Raw genomic sequence first — 21,859 nt, 5'->3', positions numbered from 1 at the left:
AGGAAAATCTGTTTCAAAGTAGAAACCAACAAAAGTATAGAATGAAATGTCTCTGCAGGGCTTTTACTGTGAAGGAGCAGAAAGCTTTTAATGTGAAAGGCCGTTCATCGGGGCTCCGACCCTGCTGTGGAAACACGAACCCACCGGAGGAACTGTAACGTTTTGTGGGAGTTAATTCCCTCTGATGGGAAAGTGTTGCTGCAGAGAGCCCAGTGGAATCATGGGAAGTTTTCAGAGGCGGCTGGAGGCTGAGAATTAAACCGGGCAGATGATCGGAGGCTGTAATGTGGTTTCTGCAGGGTTCCCGTCATAGTTCCCTCGTTGCTCAGTTTCTTCCATCCTTTCTTCGCAGCAGCTCCTCCTCCTCCTCCTCCTCCTCCTCCTCCTCCTCCTCGCTGCGTTTCCTCTCGCTTCTCTGTCGTCATTGTTTTCCAGCTGTTGTATAATGAGCAGAGTTTATCCTCTTCTTCCTGTTGGTTCTGGTTCCTCTCCGTGTTCATATGTAAGAAAATGGGTTCCTCTCAGGAATGTTTTTATGTGACAGCTGAGTTCAAACTGGACCAGAAGTTCCAGACGGCCTTTAATAAAACAAAACAATGTTCATCTAAGTAAATAAGAATGTGAACCTTTGCCATCAAACAGGAGCCTGCAGAGGCTCGACTGAACAAAGTGGAACCACGGGACACTTCTGTTTGATGGAAAAACACTAAACAACTACAAAGACACACAAAACAACAACAGACACAAAACAACTACAAAATGACAACAACTACAAAGAGACACATGGATATTGTTCAGAGTTGTTTTGTCTTCACTGTGTCTCTTTCCTGTTATGTGTCTTTCCTGTAGTGGAGGAATGGTGCTTCTTCTTCAAGTCTGTCCAGGGACCCTGTTGTCTTATGGATTGATTGACAGATTGTTTTATAATCTGTCCATCGTCGTGTCTGATGTCACAAAGACAGATTTCAGACAAACCGTCCGATCAGAAAGTGAAAGCTCGTTGGTTTTTCACAGGAAGTCGATGAGAGCTGAATTCTCCAGGAGGAAGGAAGTCCACCTGGGAACTGAGGGACGATCTGGAAAATGATCAGAGAGACATTTTTAAACTGTAAAAGTGGAACATTTGTCCAGGTGTGGTTCTGTTCCAGATGTTTCTCCCCCTGAGGGAATTTTTTTTTTAAAAAGCTGCGAGGTCATCGTCCAGTGACGGCAGGACAGGAAGCGCGTGACGGGATGTTTGACCCTGCAGAGGTGCTCGAATCAAACGCCCGTCCTGTGTGTGTGTGTGTGTGTGTGTGTGTGTGTGTGTGTGTGTGTGTGTGTGTGTGTGTGTGTGTGTGTGTGTGTGTGTGTGTGTGTGTGTGTGTGTCTGACGTCATGTTGTTTACAACCAGGGTGGGAAATTCCTGCAGCAGCTCCCAGATGTTGCTGCAGTTTGCCTTCAAATGTCATAAGAGGTGCATGCTGGGAGTCTGATTAAATCTAATGGAAGTGTATTTTTAGGTTTTCTGCTGCCCCGACATTGTTCCTCTCGTGCCGTTAGCGTCATCGTATCTGAAAGGAAACACACGAACCGCGAACCAAACCCTCGACCTTTCAGAAACCGTCCTCGCTTCAACCTTCTGGAAGCGTCCGAGAGGTTTCTTGGAGAACAGCGTTCCCCTTGTTGTCCTGAAACTTTAAGATTAAAGACTCAGCCGTAAACAGGCTCAGTTAATCTGAAGGGGGGGAGCCCGGAGAAAAGGAGCGTTTGTTTTCCGGGGGCAGGTAGCTCGCAGGTTTCACAGCTCCCGGTGCTTTCGGCCCGCCGAGCCTCAGAGGAATGTCAAAGCTTTCACAATGAGCTCAGCAAAGGATTTGAAAAACAAACCGAGCGGCGGCGTTCGGGCCCGTTTGTGTTTTCAAGCTGCTGCGAGGGCAGAAATGATCCTGATGTGACACAGCAGCTGGACCGAGGCTAAGAAAACACCTCCGATACCGGCGGAGACCAAAGAGCGGCCGACGCGGACGAAACCTGCTGAGTTGACGGGATCGTTCACGCAGCGCGTTTTAGTCTCCTCAAACATTTACACGGATTACTTAACAAGTACAACTGGAGTCGGGACGCGTCCTTATTTTCTAAAAAGTCATTAAAAAGTCAATATATTTCCCTTGTGGTTGTAATGCGGTGGATCTGACCGATCTGATCGGAAACCTGACGATACTACGTCCCGCCCACCGATCGCTGTAACCTGACTGCACCACAGGCCTGTCAATCAAACAGACACGCCCCCAAAAACAGGTCTTCTTGAATCTTCTTTTCTAATGAATGAGGGATTATTTTCAGATGGACCTCCAGAAAACTAAGAAGAAGGAGTGACTTTAGCTAACAACACCGAGATAACTGATGGACACATTTTATTCACTTTGGATTTGATGAGAGAAGTTGAATGGGAGTCTATGGAGCCTGAGGCTTTTTGGAGCCGACCTCTAGTGGCACTCGCTGGTATTGCAGCTGAAGACACTTCTGGATCGACCTCATTTCTCAGAGCCTGACTTGTGTGCAGGTGTTTTAAACTCTGTCAGGTTTAGTGTGTCGCTCCTCTCTGACGGGGAATCTTGTAGTTTGATGGATGTTTCGGGGCTTCGAAGCAGCAATCTGGAGGCTGAAAGAAAGGCCGGCGCTCGTCTCTGCTTTGTCCTCCGTCTCTCCTTCAGTGTGTGTCCACTCTGCAGGACAAAGGAGGAGGAAGAAAAGTGCCATCAGCACACACACACACACACACACACACACACACACACACACACACACACACACACACACACACACACACACACACTCCATTCAGCTGTCACCCACTGAGGAGCTCACACTTGTCTGGTTTGGTTTTCAGAGTCCAGCGACGCCTGCTGTGCCGACAAATGCTGTTGTACTGCGGATCATTTAGATCATTTAGGCTGAAGCGAGGACCTGAGGGGCCCCGTGGAGTCTCGGGGGGCCCCGTGGAGTCTCCATAATCTAATTTGAAGGCGTGGCGATGCCACAACACGGCTGAATTTACATTCAAGTCAGGGACGGATGAATGTTTTGAGTTTAATGACTTGAACCGTGCGGCGCATTAAAGCTGCTACTTCCTTAGTTATCTTAACCTTCGTCGTCGTGGCAACAGTAAACGTGGCTTTAAACAGAACCGTCCCGATCACAGAGTTTGTTTTCTGGCAAGTCCATCTGAAAATAATCCGTTATTAATTAGAAAATAAGCCTCAAAAAGACGTGTTTTTTGGGAGGAGGGGGGGGCGTGTCTGTATGATTGACAGGACGTTCACAGACCAACAAACCAATGTTCTTCTGTTCATCGTCCTCCACAAACACAGATGCTGTGAACTCTTCCTCAGCGAGTTCTCCCGGGACCCGCAGATAACCTTTCAACTGGATTTGATCTGGAAACTAAACTCGATTAGCTCCTGTTGAGCCCGTCGGCCCCCCGACACCAACAAACACGGCATTCGATTAACCGTCGATTAGAGACGATCAATCACAGCAGCCGAGCCAGAGACACGTGATGATGAGGACGATGGTGTCCGCAGTTCTGCTGTTTGAGGCCCTGCAGAGGAGGAAGCAGCTGCAGGAGCTCCACCTGAGTCCGGGGGCCCCGCCCGTCTGCCCACAGTCCCGGGACAAGGACCCCAGTCAGCCGGGACAGGAAACGGACCCCCACCCACCCAAACCTACCGCTGCTGCCTGGGTACTCTTCCCCCTCCTCCTCCTTATCGGACTCAGTCTTTGTGCTTTCCCATGGAGGGGGAGGGGAGGTGGGGGGGGGGCTGGCCTCTCCTGCAAAAAAACTCCCATCAGTGCTGCACAATTAATGGCAAAGAAAAAGTGCAAGAAGAAAAACAAGTCAAACACCACAAAGGCTTTTATTTTGAAGGGCTTGACCTCATGACCTTTCCTCCAGCGCCACCTTCAGGACATTTCTCTTCAGTGAGCTGCATCCTGTAGGGGGCGCCGGCGGCACTCGGCTCGGTCGTTTTAATGGTGTAACATTTGTTTTAAAGTGCTGTGTGTGTGAACCCGCTGACCTCCGGGTGTGTCGCACACGTTATATCACACCATGATTAACAAGCATGCCTGTCCCAGGACGTCGTCCGAGAACACTCACATCCTCCCGAACCGGACCGGACCGGACCGGACCGGCGGGAACACCAGTCAGAGCGAGTGAGCTGTTTTGTTTTCACAGACCGGTGCTTCATCATTTTCCTGAAAAAAACCAAAAATGTTTCAGCACTAAAATACGGAGGCACCGAAGTGAAAAACACAAAAAAACAAAGAGAAAGAAATTAAAAATGCAAATTGCAGCTTAAAAACGACAGAAACACGTCATCAGCTGTCGGCTTTGACAAACAAAGAGAACTGAGAGGAGTCGTGAAAATGCGTCGGGTGTGTTCGAGGATCTCCTGCTGCAGGAGGTGTCTCAGCTTCCTTCTGTTTACGGGTCTCGGAGAGAGATCCGGACTTCCTGTTTCCTGCTCGACCGCCAGACAAAAGAAAAAGAAAACTGGCAAAACCAGTGACGTCAGATGTCATCGACTACAGACCACGTTTCTTCTGTCTCTGCAACTTTTCCACAAAAACTGTCGTGAACAGAAGCTCTGCTTGAAAGTGTTACGTCATAAAGTCGCCTTTCAAAATAAAACCGGTCATTTTCCAATCGGCGAGGTCTGAAGCTCTTATTTTGACAGCAGACGTATTCTTTCTTTTCTACATTAGTCACAGACCGTCTGTTCTGGAAAGATACGTCACTTTTTCACACTTTTTTTTAAGACTTTAAGCCCCATGATGGAAAGAAGAACCAGCAGCAGGATTATTAAAACAGGAAGTCAGCACATCTTATTCTTTATCAGGGAGTTGTTCAAATAAAATGCAAATACAGTCAATTTTATTTTCCTCGACTGTAAATTTATAAATTTGCCCTCGCTTCATGAGCTTTAGATCGATAAAAATGTTGCCCTGAGGAGGGCGTCGGTGCCGGCCGGTGTGTGTCGTTGCAGCGCCCCCATCAGGCTGTCGGGAGGAACTGAATCCGAGAGTCAGATTAAAAATGTCCTCTCGGGCAGCAGGTGGCATTCCTCCAAACAAACCCTGAAGATCTGATCATTCATCAGCTTCTTTTCAGCTCCCAGTCTGATGAATTCCTTCAATATGTCGGCCTCACGCCTGCCGGAGGGGGAGGGCGGAGAGAGGAGGGGAGGGGAGGGGAGGGGAGGGAAGGGGAGGGGTCTTTGTCTGTAATGAATGGGAGGGGTCGCCCGTGGAGGGGCGTCCTGTGAGCTGGCAGATGGCCGATGGGACGAGCACACAAAAGTGGACAGAGGACTTTCTCCTTTCAGAGCCGATCGAGGGGGGGTGTAATACCACTGAGGGCCACTAGGGGCGCCACAGAAACCCTCCAATAGACTATATTGAAAAGCATCCAGTTCTCTCCTGAAATACAAAGTCAGTCAATGTTTCATCGTGGTGTCATCAGATAAACTCTCCTGATCAGACAGTTTATGGTCCTCGTTGATCCTGACTGATTTAAACTTAAACAATTTAAGATTCATGTTACTGATTCGTCAGGCGAACGTTCTCCGGCTGAGTTTTCTGACATGTTTTTTCGATGACATCCATGACGACTCTTTATACAGCTCCTCGATGGTGACCTCAGCAGGCCGCTCAAAGATTCACCTTCAACAAAAACACAAAAAACAGCTCAGCGTTCCTGAAAACCACATGGAAGAGGAGGAGGAGGAGGAGGAGGAGGAGGAGGAGGATGGGTCATACAAAAGGAAAGTCTGTGTGCTCATGAAGCCCCGCCCACTCTGTGTTCTCCCCCAACAGATGAGAAGAGAGGGGGCGAGAGACATAGACACAGAGAGAGAGAGAGAGAGAGAGAGGAGGCAGCTGGAGGGACTCAGCTTCAGTCAAGGAGAGAGAGGAAGAGGAGGAGGAAGCATGAAGGAGCTGCAGACCATCTGAACACACAGACCGGTACAACACACACACACACACACACACACACACACACACACACACTTTAATTCTGCCTTTTATGGACTTTCACTGATTAACTTTGATTTTTTTTTCTTTTTATTCCTTTAAAAACAATACATTTTTAGTTGTTTACTCACTTTGTTTTTGTTTATTTTACTTTAATTAAAACTATTTCTCATAAATCTCCAGCACACTTTTTTCACGTCGTGGTTTCATTGATTCTCTGCGACTCGTATTAAAAAGATCTGAAATTAAAATCAATCAAATGTTCTGATCAGATTAAAATGTGAATAGACACTTTTGTTAGCAGCAGTTGTTGTTGTTGTTGTTTTTAGGTTTATTAAGTTTATTTTGGTTATAAATTACAAAAAAAAAGTTGCAAATCAAAGGAAATAATAACGCAGATCGATAAACAAAGAAAAAAAAGTGGTTTAAAGATTTGAATTAAGATGAAGAATAAATCTTATTTGTGTTGTTAGTTGTTGTTTTTGTTGTTGTGTTTGTTGTTATTGTCACACAAAGTGTCATTGTTGTTTTTATTGTTGCAGTTATCTCAGTTGTTGTTGCCAAATGTTGAAGCGGGCTCTTCGCAGGTCTGTCCGTCACCATGGAAACCTCAGCAGCTCCAAAAAAATTGTTGCCTCCAACCAGAAAAAGTAGAACAGAGAAAGTCCTACAAAGACCAGAATGCTTTGCGGTCTCTTGCTCCAAAGTCGATTGGACAGGTTGGACTCCGGTTTGAACAACTCCTCCAGATGACGGTCATCTTCCAGTGAAGGGAAGCGCGTCCAGATGCATTGTGGGTAGTGTAGTCAGGTCTCAGAAAGGAAGAAGAATGTTTGTTAGGCTGTCGGCAGCTTCGGTGAAATATTTGTTCGGCCCGTTAATCCTCTGACGTCCGTCTGCTCGTGTTCTGGCGGACAGACGTAGTTTTTCTTTGCGTCTGTCTCGTGCTGATGATGTCATCCTCCTTCATCCTCCTTCATCCTCCTCCAGGTTGTGATGGGAAACGCAGACAGTCACAGCAGCGCCGTCTCTCCTGCCAAGCCCTCCCTCAGGTTTCCCTCTAGGAGGGAGGAGGCGCCGTCAGCTCGCAGCTGGTGGAGGAGCAGCAGCCAGGGAGGCGGCAAGGGTCGGGGGCGGAGCCACGCCAACCAGCACACCTCCTGGCACTATGAGGCGGGCAGAGGAGGCGGCGGCAGGCTGAGAGGGGAGCGGGCGCCGGGCGGGCGCAGGAGTCAGGGTGGATACCTGGGAGGAGGCGGGGGGAGTCAGGGGGGGCGGGGCGAGGCCGGCGGCAGCCCCAAGGTGCTCCTCAGCAAAGACGGCAGCATGAGGGTGGAGTTCACCGCCGCCAGGGTCGTCCCCGTGGAGCCGCAGGGGCGGAGCCTCCCGGCCGTCGCCGCCCCCGGCAGCGGCGGCGCCGCCGGCCCCGAGCCGTCCCTCCGCACCAGCAAGGGCAGCTCGCTGAGCTCCGACGGGTCCTGGTACGACTCGCCGTGGGGAGCCGGCGCCGAGCTGAGCGACAGCGTGTTCGTCTGCACCTCCTGCCCCTCCCCCCGCGCCGAGGACACGCCCACCGCCGGCGCCTACAACGCCTTCTTCTCCGCTCAGGTGGAGGACATGTCGCCGGGGTTTGGCTCCGCCCTCCTCTTCCCCAACGCAGAGACCAGCGAGTTGTCGTCCTCCGCCGGCTGCAACACCTGCTCCTCCGGCCTCACCGAGGACAGCGGCATCGGCGACTCGGTGATCCTGCAGCCGGACCTCGGAGACTCCGGCGCCGCTTCACCCGCCAGCGTCTACAGCAGCCGCCGCACGCTCGCCGCCTTCCCCGCCGCGCCCGACTCCTCCCCGCTGCAGCCCAGGGCCTCCTCCTCCTCCTCCTCCTTCTCGACGCCTCTGGATGAAGTCATCCAGGAGGAGGAGGGCTCGGCGGAGCAGCGTTACTCCTCCTGCACGCTGCCCGCCCGGAGGGCGGAGCCTGAGAGCAACAACCGGAAGGACTTCCTGAAGAGCCGAATCAGACGGCTGAGCGACTGGACGGGAAGTCTGAGCCGGAAGAAGAGGCGGATGCAGGTGAGGAACGACAAAAAAGATTCAATACAAAGATGATTTTTTCTGTAGTAACCGTTACCGTCTCTGATCGCAACAATGACAAAAAACGCCGTGTGCTCAGTGAGTGGTGACTCCCTCTAGTGGCCGCAGGAGGAATCACAACCAGACGTCTCGTCCTCAAACTGAACTCCTTCAACACTTTTCTCCGTAGGAGCCGTACAGCAGCGACGCCGCCGACGTTTTCGTCAGCGGCCCGAGCTCCGGGCTTTGGGCCTCCAACCCGCTGCACACCCTGAACCAGAACCTCCTCCCTCCGGTCCACCTGGGCTCCTACGGGAACCAGAACCAGAATCAGAGCAGCAGCGACGCCCAGCGGCAGAACGTCTACGAGAACTTCATGCAGGAGCTGGAGACGGGCTGCAGCGGCGCCGCCGAGCGCACCGAGCCGTCGGAGGAGGAGGAGGAGGAGGAGGACGAAGACGAGGAGGATGACGACGGAGGGGAAGAGGAGGAGGAGGATGCTGGGGAGGCGGGGGAGGGAGAAGGAGGGGAGCGGCTGGACGTCCTGTTCGAGAAGGAGCAGGGCGTGGTGCGGCGGGCCGGCTGGCTCTCCTTCAAAGCTCTCGTCACCGTCAGCAAGGACGGGAAACTGGAGCTGGTCGCCCGCCGCAAGTGGAGGCACTACTGGGTCACGCTGAAAGGTACGATGGATACTCACGCTCTGTTTCCAGGTGTAATACCGCTGGGGGCCACCAGGGGGCTACTAGGGGGCCACCAGGGGGCACTAGGGGTCACCTCCAACACACTCCTTTCAAAAAGCATCAACAAGCTAAGAAATGTTTCCACAGCTTTATTTGTGGGCGTGTCTTGTTTGATTGACATGCCTTGGCTGCAGGCAGGTTTCCTCTTATAGGTGGGCGGGGCATACTGTCTTAAAACTTGCTTGTCCAAATATGGTCACGTCTGGCTCCAAAAACAACAAAATGAAAAATATTTCATCAGTAAATTTGACAAAAAGGAAAAAAAAATAACATTCAGTGCTCATACTTCCTGACCTTTGAACTGGACGCGGCATCAGGTCCAGATGCATTGTGGGTAACGTAGCTGTCAGGTTTTAGCAAAGAAGAAAAATGAATAGAATAAAAAAAAAAGGTGTAATCTTGCTGCTTTATATTAGCAGATAAATAAATGAACTTCAGACTTTCGTCCCCTCAGGTTGCTCGCTGCTGTTTTACGAGACGTACGGGAGGACGGGCGGCGGCGACCAGGAGCTGTCGCCCCGCTACGCTCTGTTGGCCGACGACAGCATCGTCCAGGCCGTCCCCGAACATCCCCGCAAGGAGCACGTCTTCTGTCTGAGCAACTCGTACGGAGACGTCTACCTGTTCCAGGTGAGACCAGAACGTCCTTGTTTTCCTCGTCCCGAGCGTCCCTGAACGCACCGCCAGCCGACGGGGAGCCGCGGGGACATTTTTTTCACCAGGAAACCAGCTGCAGTTTGTTTTCTTGGGGAAGTTTTCTCCTCATTCTTTTCTATATTTGCGTCGGTCTCCTGATTGCCGGCTGCGTCTCGTCTCCCGTCTTTCATTTCGGTCCCCAGAACAACGTGGTGTTGCATTCGAGGGTTCGGTTTCTCGCCGCAAACCGGCACAATGCATTTTAGGACTCTGGTGGTGGTGACTGTGCATTTCCTTCCTCTGCCGCCAGCTTCACGCTGCCGTCACCACGGAGACCGAAGGGGATTCAAGATTTAGTTGTACAAACAGGATTCAGGTCAAACTGGACCCGCAAAGTTCTTATGGGGATTTATTGGTGGTTAAAATGGTGAAAATGCTTTTTGGCCAACAAGATACAGAAAGTGAATTCGACAGCTTTGGACCTTTATTTTTCTCTTTTAAGGATGCTAGGCTAACAGTTTCCCCCTGCGTCCAGTCTTTGTGCTAAGCTAGGCTAACAGTTTCCCCCTGCTTCCAGTCTTTGTGCTAAGCTAGGCTAACAGTTTCATGTCCTTGGATGAATCTGATTTATTTTCTGATTCCTGGTTTCCTCCTGAAGTTGGTCTGCGAACGTTACAGGCAGCAAAGAGCTCGAGTTCAGCGGGTCAAAGGTCACGGCGAGATCTTCCTCCTCGCGCTTTTTACGAGCGCAGAGAGAAACTTCTTCACTCCCGGAGTCACTCTCGCTAGCTCTCAGCTGTCGAGTGTGTTTACAGACACACAAATCAAACGTCTCCGAGGAGGAGGAGGAGGAGGAGGAGGAGGAGGAGGAGGAGGAGGAGGAGGAGCTTTTGTCAGGAGGGCGAACGGCTGCTAATTACTGCAACACATGTTCGTGTTGACGACCCGACGAAGAGCGAGTTCGTCCTCCGACACGTTTTATTCTCTGAAACAGAAGTCCGACTTTCAGCTTCAAACGCTACAAAAATAAAATAGAAAACTGTTTCCAGTTATTGACTTTATTTTCCAATCAGAGATTTTTATTTACAAAAAAAAAAAGTATAAATATAAATTGCACATTAAAAACAGGCGGAGGGAAAACAGCAGATTTATATTGTTTTGATTTTTGTTTGTTTTTGGGGGGCGGGGCTTCAGGGGAGGAAGCCCCTCCTCCAACTCCTCCTTACTTCTGGGACATTTAAAGGAGGAAGTTTGAATTCCTGTCAGAAAAAAAGACAGAAGAAGAGATAAAAAGGCCAAAAAGGATCTTACTATGTTTGTGTCCAGAGATGTCAACTTCACCTCGCCGTCTTCCTCCTCCGTTTTGTTTTTTTCAGGCCACCAACCAGACGGACCTGGAGAACTGGGTGACGGCCATCCACTCGGCCAGCGCCTCCCTGCTGGCCAAGCGTCAGGGGAAGGAGGACACGCTGCGCCTCCTGCGGCGCCGCAGCCGCTCGCTGCTGCACAAGATCGACATGGACGGGAAGATGAGGAAGATGGCCGAGCTGCAGCTGTCCGTCATCAAGGAGCCCAAGAACAGGAAGGCAGTGGAGAGCCAGGTGTGTGTGTGTGTGTGTGTGTGTGTGTGTGTGTGTGTGTGTGTGTGTGTGTGTGTGTGTGTGTGTGTGTGTGTGTGTGTGTGTGTGTGTGTGTGTGTGTGTGTGTGTGTGTGTGTGTGTGTGTGTGTGTGTGTGTGTGTGTGTGTGTGTGTGTGTGTGTGTGTGTGTGTGTGTGTGTGTGTGTGTGTGTGTGTGTGTGTGTGTGTGTGTGTGTGTGTGTGTGTGTGTGTGTGTGTGTGTGTGTGTGTGTGTGTGTGTGTGTGTGTGTGTGTGTGTGTGTGTGTGTGTGTGTGTGTGTGTGTGTGTGTGTGTGTGTGTGTGTGTGTGTGTGTGTGTGTGTGTGTGTGTGTGTGTGTGTGTGTGTGTGTGTGTGTGTGTGTGTGTGTGTGTGTGTGTGTGTGTGTGTGTGTGTGTGTGTGTGTGTGTGTGTGTGTGTGTGTGTGTGTGTGTGTGTGTGTGTGTGTGTGTGTGTGTGTGTGTGTGTGTGTGTGTGTGTGTGTGTGTGTGTGTGTGTGTGTGTGTGTGTGTGTGTGTGTGTGTGTGTGTGTGTGTGTGTGTGTGTGTGTGTGTGTGTGTGTGTGTGTGTGTGTGTGTGTGTGTGTGTGTGTGTGTGTGTGTGTGTGTGTGTGTGTGTGTGTGTGTGTGTGTGTGTGTGTGTGTGTGTGTGTGTGTGTGTGTGAGTGTGTGTGTGTGTGTGTGTGTGTGTGTGTGTGACCTCCTGTGTGTGCTCAGATCCAGCAGTGGGATCAGAACCTGGAGAAGTTGAACCTGGACCTGTTCCGGCTGCGTTGTTACCTTTCCAGCCTGCAGGGCGGCGAGCTGCCGAACCCCAAAGGGCTCCTCGCTGTGGCCAGCCGGCCCTCCAAGAGCATGCTGGGACGTCTGGGCGTCTTCTCGGTGTCGTCCTTCCACGCGCTGGTAGGGAATCAGCTGCCGGGCTTCAGTGTGTGTGTGTGTGTGTGTGTGTGTGTGTGTGTGTGTGTGTGTGTGTGTGTGTGTGTGTGTGTGTGTGTGTGTGTGTGTGTGTCGGGCGGACGGTGACTCTCTCTCTCTCTCTCTCTCTGCAGGTGTGCAGCCGTGACGAGGCGACGCTGCGACGCCGCTGTCGCTCGGTGTCGGGAGGAAGCGGCAGAAGACGAGGTCTGCCGTCCTCCCTGAAGACGCTGAGTCGGCGGGACGGGACTCGCTCGGCTCCTCAGGTAACGTTCACGCCGGTTTTATAAAAATAACGAGTCAAACACGTGAGGCTGCGTCTTTACTGCGTTTATTTATTGAACATAAAATGAAAGCGTCGTGTTTTAATAACATTTACAGATTGGTAAAATACACTTAAAAAAAAATCTTAAATGAGGCGCTTCATATGGGTCAGGTTCTCCTGCTCGGTGGGCGGTCTCCAGGTTGGAGCTCCTCCCCCTTTCACAAGGAGAGTCACAGAATTGGGCCGGACAGAGTTAGACACGCCTCTTTTGGACACCATGGTTTTTGTTTGGAAGCCGGTCCTCTGGCTCCTCCTCTCTGATGACATCACTATGAGAGACGGCGAGCCGTGAACAAACATCCTTTAAGTTGAGGGGAGAACTTCCGTCCTGTGCAACGTCGGCGTCGCCTGTTCAGAAGTCCATTTGAAACACAGATTTAAGCAGAACTCGTGTGTGATGGTGCGTTCACTGTCGGTCGGTGGTCTTCAGACTCCAGACTGACGGCGGCTCCTCTGCTCTGATTACTGCTTCTACTCCACAAACCTGTAATTTCAACTCAACCGCTCATTTATTTTATTTCCCAGGATTCCACGGGGCTGATCCGAAACAGATCAGAGTATCTGAGTCTTTTATCATTTGTAATTTTGTAATTACGGATAAATATAGACTGCAAAGTGTATTTTTAGTTAGTGCTCAGTCATGACTTTACTGTGTGTGTGTGTGTGTGTGTGTGTGTGTGTGTGTGTGTGTGTGTGTGTGTGTGTGTGTGTGTGTGTGTGTGTGTGTGTGTGTGTGTGTGTGTGTGTGTGTGTGTGTGAAAAACTATTTAAGCATTTATTTTCTGCTTCACAAACTCTTCATCTGAAATCTTCGTCCTATTTTCATGTAAACAATCAGAAAGTCTGCGGAGGATGTGACACGGCATCCACATACTTTTGGTAGCTTAGTGTGTTGTGAAGCATTGTGGCCCCTAAACCCTTTGAGGAGGAGGAGGAGGAGGAGGAGAAGGAGAAGGAGGAGGAGGAGGAGGAGGACAAATAGAGGATGAGACAGGAGAGAAGAAGAGGAGGAAGAGTTTGTTTAGGAGGACAGATGTTTAGAGCAGCTGCTGAACTGTGGACACAGAGGAGGAGGAGGAGGAAGAGGAGGAAGAGGAGGAGGAGGTGTTTGAGGATTAAAAGCCTCGAGAGCCTTTATTCTCCCAGGATTCCTTTGTCCCTGAGCGTTAATCCGTCCACAGAGGCTGGAGTTGACCCCCCCTCCCCCTCTCTCCACATGACCTCCATGTCCTGCCGTCACGACCTCCACCTCCTTTCTTCTTCTGCTGCTGCTCTTTGAAGCTCCTTCCTCCTCCGTCATCTTCCTCTCGACATGACGCCTCCTTTCTTCCTCTCTTCCTCTCGTCGTCTCCTTCCTTCCTCCCCGTGACACTTTTCAGCCAATCACAGCGCAGTATCTTTCCACAGGTGGTGAAGCGGACTGTCTTTATTTCTCTGTCCATCTTTCTTCAACATCTCGTCTCCAGCAGGACGAATCGTTTTAAAACTCTGATCTTACGTTGTTCTTGAAACTTTAACACGTTGATCCGTTTAGATTTTTACACACCGGACGATATTTTACGTCAGAACATCCGTGTTCAGTGACGTCTTTACTACAGTCTGTGGATGACCCTTAAGGTTTGAATAAATCGACCACTAGGGGGCGCTGCAATGAACAGTTTTACAGACTCAGTAACATTTTCTAACTTTTGTCAAAATTAATAATTTTGTGCAAGATAAGTTATTATTTATCGTTTGTGTTTTTGTTCAACATATTTTCCCTTCCTGCTACTTTTTTTAGGTTTTTTTATACAGATAAAAGTTTCACACTGTTTATTCAATTCTTGTCTTTGACTTGAAGACAGGTGAAGCGTAATGACTCATCTTTATGTGTTTCCTCCTGCAGACCCTGGACTACGTGTCCAAACAGATGGAGGTGGCGCCCTCTGCTGGCCGAGCTGCAGATCTGCAGGTGTGTTCACTTTGATTTGCCTGCATGTTTACATCATTAATTTATTCCTGCAGAATCACAGCCTGATCAGGACTGAGGAGTAATATCTTAGTTTTGTCATTAAAACTCTCATATATTTTTTTTATTTTTATTTTAATACATTTAATGATCAATTGTGGTTAAAAGGAGAAAATAAAACAAACTGCTCATTTCCAGATTATTACAAACCAGAAGACGTGTTGACATGAAAAACCGTAAGGGAACAGAAATCTGTTGTTAAATTAAATGTGACAAGTTTCTGATGTATTACTACAAAATGTCAACAATATCGGTCATAAAATCAATATTTATTTATATTTTTTCTATTATTCTACATTTCATTTTTTCATTTTTTAATAATTCAAACAGTTTGAAAGAGTAAAATTATCCAAAGAAATTTTTTTTTAGTTTGTCAAAGGCAGATATTCTTTTGTTTTCATCTGTGAACGTTTTTAATTTGTATTTTATTTGTTTGGTTTCGTATTTGTTTCGGGGTTTTTTTTTCGGTCTTTCTTTGTTTTTGTTATTTTATAATTTTAGACCCTCCACTGTTCAAAAAAGTGGTGAAGTCGTGTAAAATGTAAATAAAACCAGAACGCAATGATTTGCAAATCATGTAAAGGAATATTTAATTGATTGTTCTGTTGTTGTTGTTGTTTTTGTGAGTGACGTCATGTTTCTCTCTTAAAAACCTGCTGACAAAGTCAAAGTCTCGTCAAGTTTATTGTCCCGATTCAGATTTCAATCAAATCTCGTTGTCGTCTGCTTCCAGCTGTGTGAAGAGCATCCGATCGCAGCTCCAGATGTTTTCACTCTGCACATCTGTCGCCCCGACGCGGAGAACGACTTCGGTGAGAAAAACACGTCACAATCAAACGCACAGGAAGTGGAGCGACTAGATTTTACGTTTGGAAAGGTGATTTTCGATCTTATTTGTGAGAATGATCGGTCTGCTCACCTCTCTACGCCCGACCTGTGACGCTGCAGGTTTCGCGGTGACGGGTCACGTCGACGGAGCGGGAAAAAGCCACGTGTTCGTGAGCGAGGTCGTCCCGCTGGGACCGTCGGCCCGAGACGGTAAAACGCTCGATGTCCTACAGAGACGGAGAACAGACTCTTCCTCGTCTCTGACCTCTGACCCCCTGCGGTTGTTTCCCATCAGGCCTCAGGGCCGGCGACGAGGTGCTGGCTGTGAACGGCGCCGCCGTGTCCGGACTGGACTTGGACCTCCTGCAGAGTCTCTTCGGACACCAGAAGCTGCAGCTGCTGCTGAGGAGAGACGAGTCGGCCGAACCCGAGGAGCCCGGCGCCGCCCCCCCGGTCCACCTCCACCTCCAGACCTGGTCCACAGGTAGCTTCATCCGTCCTTCACCGGATGTTTCCTGCTTCTTCGTGTCGATTCTAACGAGGTTCATATTGAAATCCTGTCGATCTCGCAGCTTCATCGCTCGTCGCCGATCCAGCCGGCGTCCCGCCGCCGACCGACGACACGAAGACGTCTGAGGACGGCGAGCAGGTGAAGTTCAGTCATTTAGAAAACACAGACACCTCCTCCTCTTCCTCCTCCTCCTCCTTCTCCTCCTGTGACGTCTAAACACTTTGATACTAGAATGTCCTCCATGTTTGATTTACTCCTTTCACTCTTTTCCTGTCGCACTTTTATTCGTTGTCATCGACAACCGTTTGAACGTTGGCGCTCTCCTCGTGTTACTGGAGGACTCCACTAGAGGGCGCAACCAGAGAAACAAGGATATAAGTAGAACATCTGGATTTACCCGATGGAAACAATCACCATGCCGACAGTCGAGGGGCGTCACCACTTTACTGATTCTGAGATCGCCATCGGCTCCGCCCACACTGCGTTTTCTCCTTCTCTCCTCGTGTGACGACTTCCACCACGTGTCCGCGACACTGACCAATAGGAGGTCAGAGGCTGTAGCCATGGCGACAGTAAAGACAGGCCAAAGGACACACGAGACGGACAGTATCAGACACAACACATCGCTCGTTTTACACTCTGGTTTCAGGAAGTCGGTCCCTGGCTCCTCCCCCGTGATGACATCACACAGGTCACGAAAGACGGTGGGCTCTGATTGGTCGGGCCGAGAGTCTCCGCTGAACTCATGTTCAGGTGAAAGCAGCTGTTCCATCACTTGAAAATATAGATGAGGCTTTTATTCTGAAGGTGTGGTTTGGCAGGAAGAAGAGGTCGGCCGTTAGGAGTCCCACGTCTACTGAACCGCCTCGAACTTTACCTGAAGAAATCCTTTCCCACAATCCTCTTGTGTGACCCGGCGTGTGTCACATGACCCACGATCAGCCTGATAATCCGGGCTTACTCGGTCAGAAGTGTGTGTGAAGTCGGAGGGATTAATGGCGTCCGCTCGTACAGAATCATAGATGTTGTTTGGGAGCAGCTTGTCCCCCTCTGGCCGGTCCCGGAGGCGACCTCTGACCCTGACCTCCTGCTCCGTTGGCATGGGCGCTCTGTGCTGGGTGCTGCCGCTGGACGAGGACGAGGAGACCCTGGAGGAGGAGGAGGAGGAAGAGGAGGAGGGAGGGGAGGAGGGAAGGGAGGCGTTGCCTGTGGTCGGGCTGGTGGAGCGGCTGGTGGAGCGGCTGGTGGACGAGGCGGCGCGCTGCCTGCGCTGCTGGAGGCCCGCCGACAGCCTCGTCCTGCTGGTAAAGACGCTGGGGGGCGGGGAGGGGGGGGGGCTGCTCCTTCATCACAGGAGGAGACACTCCAGGTTGTTTGGATCAGGACCGTCTGATCGGACCCGGATAGTCACATCTGTCGGCAGGACATAAAAACCTATAAAATATCCTGCTGACTCGTGAAATCTGATGGTTTCAAATTAAAAGTAAAAAATTACTCGAGAGGTTTTGAAAAAAGTCTCCGAGTTCAGTCTGAAGCAACCGAATTAATTAAGAGGAGGGAGATTTTTATTATATTTTATTTTTGCATTTCGACATTAAAATCCAAAAGTAGAGACTCTGTTGAAGCGCGTTTGGACCTCAAACCACTTGTGCTGCACGCAGCCGTAACCATGGATACCCCCACTTCCTCCTGAGTTCACGTTTCTCTCTTTTAAAAACAATCTAGTCAAAGTTAAAAGTTTAAGTCGTCGTCGGTTATTAGAAGCGATCTGGATTTATCGCCCCGTCAGCGATTTATCAGCGTCTGACAGCGCAGATTACGATGACCAATGAGGCGGCCCGTTCGTTCTCCGTCGGGGTCGAACCGGTCGCTGCTGCTTCCTGTTTCTCCGTCGGGTTCAGCGGGTTCACGCCTGACTTGTTTGGCCTCGACGTGGCTTTAATCCGTCTCTGATCTCACCTCCAAACATCAAGTGCACAGATTAACTCCCGACTCAGCAGCTCAGCTTTTGAGAATCTCTGGAACTAAAACCGGCCTCTTTACCAGTGGAGTCCTGAAGGGGGCGCCACAGGGAGCGCGTTGGAGGCGTGTCTTTCTGGCTGCCATCTTTGTCTCGCGTGTCGTCACGGCACGTAAAAAAATGTTGGCAATCTTTTTTCTGCAAAACACGCCGGTGTCGTGGTTACGCAGTGATCGGTCAGCTGAGGTCACCTGAGGTCAGCCGAGGTCAGCCGAGGTCACCTGAGGTCAACGTAATGATACACTGACCCTCCACCTCTCTGTTTGTCCTCTCAGAGCGTGGACCGGGTCTTCCCGCTGTACCAGACCTTCCCAACAGGCCGAGCGGCGGACGCCGACGTCCCCAAAAACCCGTACGGCAGAGAGGTCGGCCCGCAGCCGACAAGCTCCGCCCACCTGAGTGTGTGTCAGCGTCTGCGTAAAGTCATCCAGGAGCTGGTGGACACCGAGAAGTCCTACGTCAAGGTCAGAATACTGCAGTACTGCAAGTACCGTAAATACCGCAAATACTGCAAATACTGCAACTAAAAGGATCAAATAAAAGCGTTTTATTGTTTTATTATTTCTTTGTTTTTCATTCGTTGTTTCTCGAACAGAAACGTCTTTTTTTTTACGTGATTTTCTTCGAGCTCTCGTTTCCACGTCTGAATTTCTTTCTTTCTGTCGTCAGGATCTCGTCCGCCTGTTGGACATCTACCTGTCGCCGCTGCAGCGGGAAACCTTCCTCAGCAAAGACGAGGTAAAAACCAGCGAGAGCGGGAAGCGCTCGGACGTGGGCTTGTGTTTGTTTGCGTGTGACGTGGTGGCGTCTCTCCTCCAGATGGAGGCGCTGTTCGGCAGCCTGCCGGAGATGTTGGACTTCCAGCGGGTTTTCCTTCAGACGCTGGAGGAGAGAATCGCCGCCTGTCCGAACTTCAGCAGCCTGGAAACCCCCGAACAGTTCAAGGTGGACATCCCTCTTTTTGATTTATCCATCAGCCCCTCTGCAACGTTCATCTTTTTAATCTAATTGTTTATTTAATTATTCATTCTTTTAAATAAAAAAAAGAAGTCTTATTTCATTCAGTATTTTTTGTTTTCCATTTCATTTTTACATGTATTTATTAATTGTACTTTTCTCCAATTAATGTCATTTATTTACATTTTATGTTTAGTTGTTTATTATTTAAAATGTTTCCTTTTTCTGAATTAACTGTTTTTTAAATTACAAAATAATTTTAGCTGCTTTTTGTGTATGAAAAGTGTCATAAACAGTATTATTGTTTTTATGAATTCTTATTTAATAATGAGTTTCTTTTGATTTCATTGTTTTTGTATGTTGTGTTTATGTTTCTCAGATGCTCCTCTTCTCGCTCGGCGGATCTTTCCTTTACTACGCCGACCACTTCAAGCTCTACAGCGGCTTCTGCGCCAACCACATCAAAGTCCAGAAGGTTCTGGAGAGAGGTGACGACCCATCAATTTAAACTCCGTATCCGTCCATAATCTGAATCTGATCTGAACTTTAAACCTTCACGTCCGACGCAGCGAAAACAGACGGAGCCTTCAAGCACTTCCTGGAGACGAGGAATCCGACCAATCAGCACTCGTCGTCTCTGGAGTCGTACCTGATCAAACCTGTTCAGAGAGTCCTGAAGTATCCGCTGCTGCTCCGAGAGCTGGTGTCCCTGACCGACCCCGAGAGCCCCGAACACACACACCTGACAGGTAACACACACACACACACACACACACACACACACACACACACACACACACACACACACACACACCTAACAGGTTCAGTACTGCTGCAGTGCAGCCTGCAGCCTGCAGGGGGCACTAACCTCGTGTCCTCTGTTGTCCACTCAGAGGCTCTGAGAGCGATGGAGAAGGTGGCGACTCACATCAACGAGATGCAGAAGATCTACGAGGATTACGGCTGCGTGTTCGATCAGCTGGCAGCAGAGCAGAGTGGACGAGACAAACAGGTACACACACACACACACACACACACACACACACACACACACACACACACACACTCACTCACTCACTCACACACTCACACTCACACACACACACACACACTCACTCACTCACACACTCACACACTCACACACACACACACACACACACACACACACACACACACACACACACACTCACTCACTCACTCACACACTCACACACACACACACACACACACACACACACACACACACACACACACTCACTCACTCACTCACTCACACACTCACTCACTCACTCACTCACACACACACACACACACACACACACACACACACACTCACACACACACACACACACACACACACACACACACACACACACACACACACTCACTCACTCACACACACACACACACACACACACACACACACACACACACACACACACACACACACACACACACACTCACTCACTCACACACAAACACACACACTCACACTCACACTCACTCACACACTCACACACACACACACACACACACACACACACACACACACACACACACACACACACACACACACACACACACACACTCACTCACTCACACACACACACACACACTCACACTCACACACACTCAGTGACTGGGGGGTTTCCAACGGTGCCTCCTGCCCCTCCTCCAGGTGACGGAGATCTCGATGGGGGAGTTCCTGGTCCATTCGTCGGTGGTGTGGTTGAACCCTCTTCCCTGTCTGGGCCGGCTGAGGAAGGAGCCGGAGCTCACGCTGTTCGGTGGGTGGAGAAACTCTCGCCTCGCTTCATCTGCTTCACCTCCTTCACCTCCTTCACCTCCTTCATCTGCTTCACCTCCTTCACCTCCTTCACCTGCTTCACCTCCTTCACCTGCTTCACCTGTCGGAAAGAAAAGTTCACGTAAAGAATGACGAGTTCAACTTTTAACTCGGCTGCCGTTTCGTCCTCAGTGTTCAAACGAGCCGTCATCCTGGTCTACCGGGAGAACGGCAAACTGAAGAAGAGGATGGTGAGTCCACGCTTCGGAGCCGCGGCTACGGAAGCCCATTAGTGCCAAAATAAAAACATGTTTTGTAAAAGGAACCCACTGCTTTGCTTACTTTAGATTTTACAATAATCACAAATCCTACGGAAGCCCATTAGTGTCAATATGAGGAAAAAAATACATGATTAAAAATATAAGATTCATGGGAAGTCAAAGAATTTGAGTTACTTTTCAGTCCAAAATTAAGGAAATAGAGTATAAAGTCAAACATAAATAAAATAAAGATAAATATAAAACTGTCCGGGCTTCCGTACATACACGGTACGTATTTTTTTACGACTGTGTTTCCCGTCGGACAGCCCGGCTCCCGCCCAGCTGATCTGGACCCCTTCAGGTTCCGCTGGTTGATCCCGGTGTCGGCGGTTCAGGTGCGACCGGCCACCGTCACAGGTCAGTGAGCGGTCAAGGAGGCGCTCGTCGCTCCAGCAGGGGGCGCTGCGACGGGCCGAGCTGACCGTCGGTGCTGCTTGTTTTTTCAGGCTCGGCGGACGCGTGTGTCTGGGAGCTCGTCCACAGCCGGTCGGAGGTGGAGGGACGTCCGGAGACGGTGTTCCAGCTGTGCAGCAGGTACGAACCTCCTCGGTCCGCCGTCCGTCGGTTTGTTCACGTCGATGACGGTTTAAACTCATTTTAGAAAAAAATGCCTAAATGTTCTTTTTTGAAAACATTTTAAGGCGTCAGGTTTGTTTTTTGTTTTTTTAGATTAATCCAAAAATCCTCAGCGGTGTTTCCGCCGTCGGATAAAATATTCGTGCGCAGACGCATCAACAGCTGATTTCTTCTGCAGCTCCGAAAGTACAACGAAACAAACGGAGTACATTTGCAGCTGCACGTTGTTGTTGTTGTTGTTGTTGTTTTAATTGTTTGTAAAATGCTGGAAGCTCCGCCCACAAACTTCCCTGAAGCTTGAGAGAGAACGACCCCCCGAGCAGGGAGTCCTAACGTGGACTCTGGTTCCTGGTTCCTGGTTCCTGGTTCCTCTGCTGGAGGAACTGAAGGTTCCGAGTTCCCTGAAGATAAATCATTTCGTTTCATAACGTTGATTGACAGGTCCTGCCTCCTGACTTGTGTTTCAGCGGCGTGGAGACGAAGGCCAGCGTGCTGCGAGCGCTTCGCTCCCTCCTCAGAGACCGAGGGC

General features: G+C 49.9%; 1 protein-coding gene across 1 annotated transcript in view; it reads left to right on the top strand.

Moving 5' to 3' along the window:
- Nucleotides 1-21,859, top strand: part of LOC138635623 (rho guanine nucleotide exchange factor TIAM2-like) — a 28,673-nt gene that overhangs the window by 5,427 nt on the left and 1,387 nt on the right. Inside the window, exons 3-25 of the mRNA XM_069723198.1 lie at nt 5,861-6,010; nt 7,010-8,089; nt 8,280-8,769; nt 9,284-9,459; nt 10,842-11,066; nt 11,799-11,984; nt 12,134-12,265; nt 14,210-14,275; nt 15,066-15,144; nt 15,281-15,370; nt 15,456-15,644; nt 15,733-15,809; nt 17,967-18,155; nt 18,361-18,429; nt 18,511-18,636; nt 19,028-19,136; nt 19,218-19,397; nt 19,542-19,660; nt 20,327-20,435; nt 20,627-20,685; nt 21,021-21,111; nt 21,201-21,288; nt 21,798-21,859. The exon at nt 21,798-21,859 is cut by the window's right edge and continues 1,387 nt beyond it. Coding sequence (XP_069579299.1) covers nt 7,016-8,089; nt 8,280-8,769; nt 9,284-9,459; nt 10,842-11,066; nt 11,799-11,984; nt 12,134-12,265; nt 14,210-14,275; nt 15,066-15,144; nt 15,281-15,370; nt 15,456-15,644; nt 15,733-15,809; nt 17,967-18,155; nt 18,361-18,429; nt 18,511-18,636; nt 19,028-19,136; nt 19,218-19,397; nt 19,542-19,660; nt 20,327-20,435; nt 20,627-20,685; nt 21,021-21,111; nt 21,201-21,288; nt 21,798-21,859 — 3,985 coding nt within the window. The 5' untranslated portion in view covers nt 5,861-6,010; nt 7,010-7,015. The remainder of the gene's footprint in view (nt 1-5,860; nt 6,011-7,009; nt 8,090-8,279; nt 8,770-9,283; nt 9,460-10,841; nt 11,067-11,798; nt 11,985-12,133; nt 12,266-14,209; nt 14,276-15,065; nt 15,145-15,280; nt 15,371-15,455; nt 15,645-15,732; nt 15,810-17,966; nt 18,156-18,360; nt 18,430-18,510; nt 18,637-19,027; nt 19,137-19,217; nt 19,398-19,541; nt 19,661-20,326; nt 20,436-20,626; nt 20,686-21,020; nt 21,112-21,200; nt 21,289-21,797) is intronic.

Source organism: Brachyistius frenatus, unplaced genomic scaffold (genome assembly GCF_029030835.1).
Source record: "Brachyistius frenatus isolate BFR_SWC_R1_liver_20210118 unplaced genomic scaffold, ASM2903083v1 Contig_320, whole genome shotgun sequence".
Taxonomy (NCBI): domain Eukaryota; kingdom Metazoa; phylum Chordata; class Actinopteri; family Embiotocidae; genus Brachyistius; species Brachyistius frenatus.
This window is presented reverse-complemented; position numbering and strand designations above follow the sequence as displayed.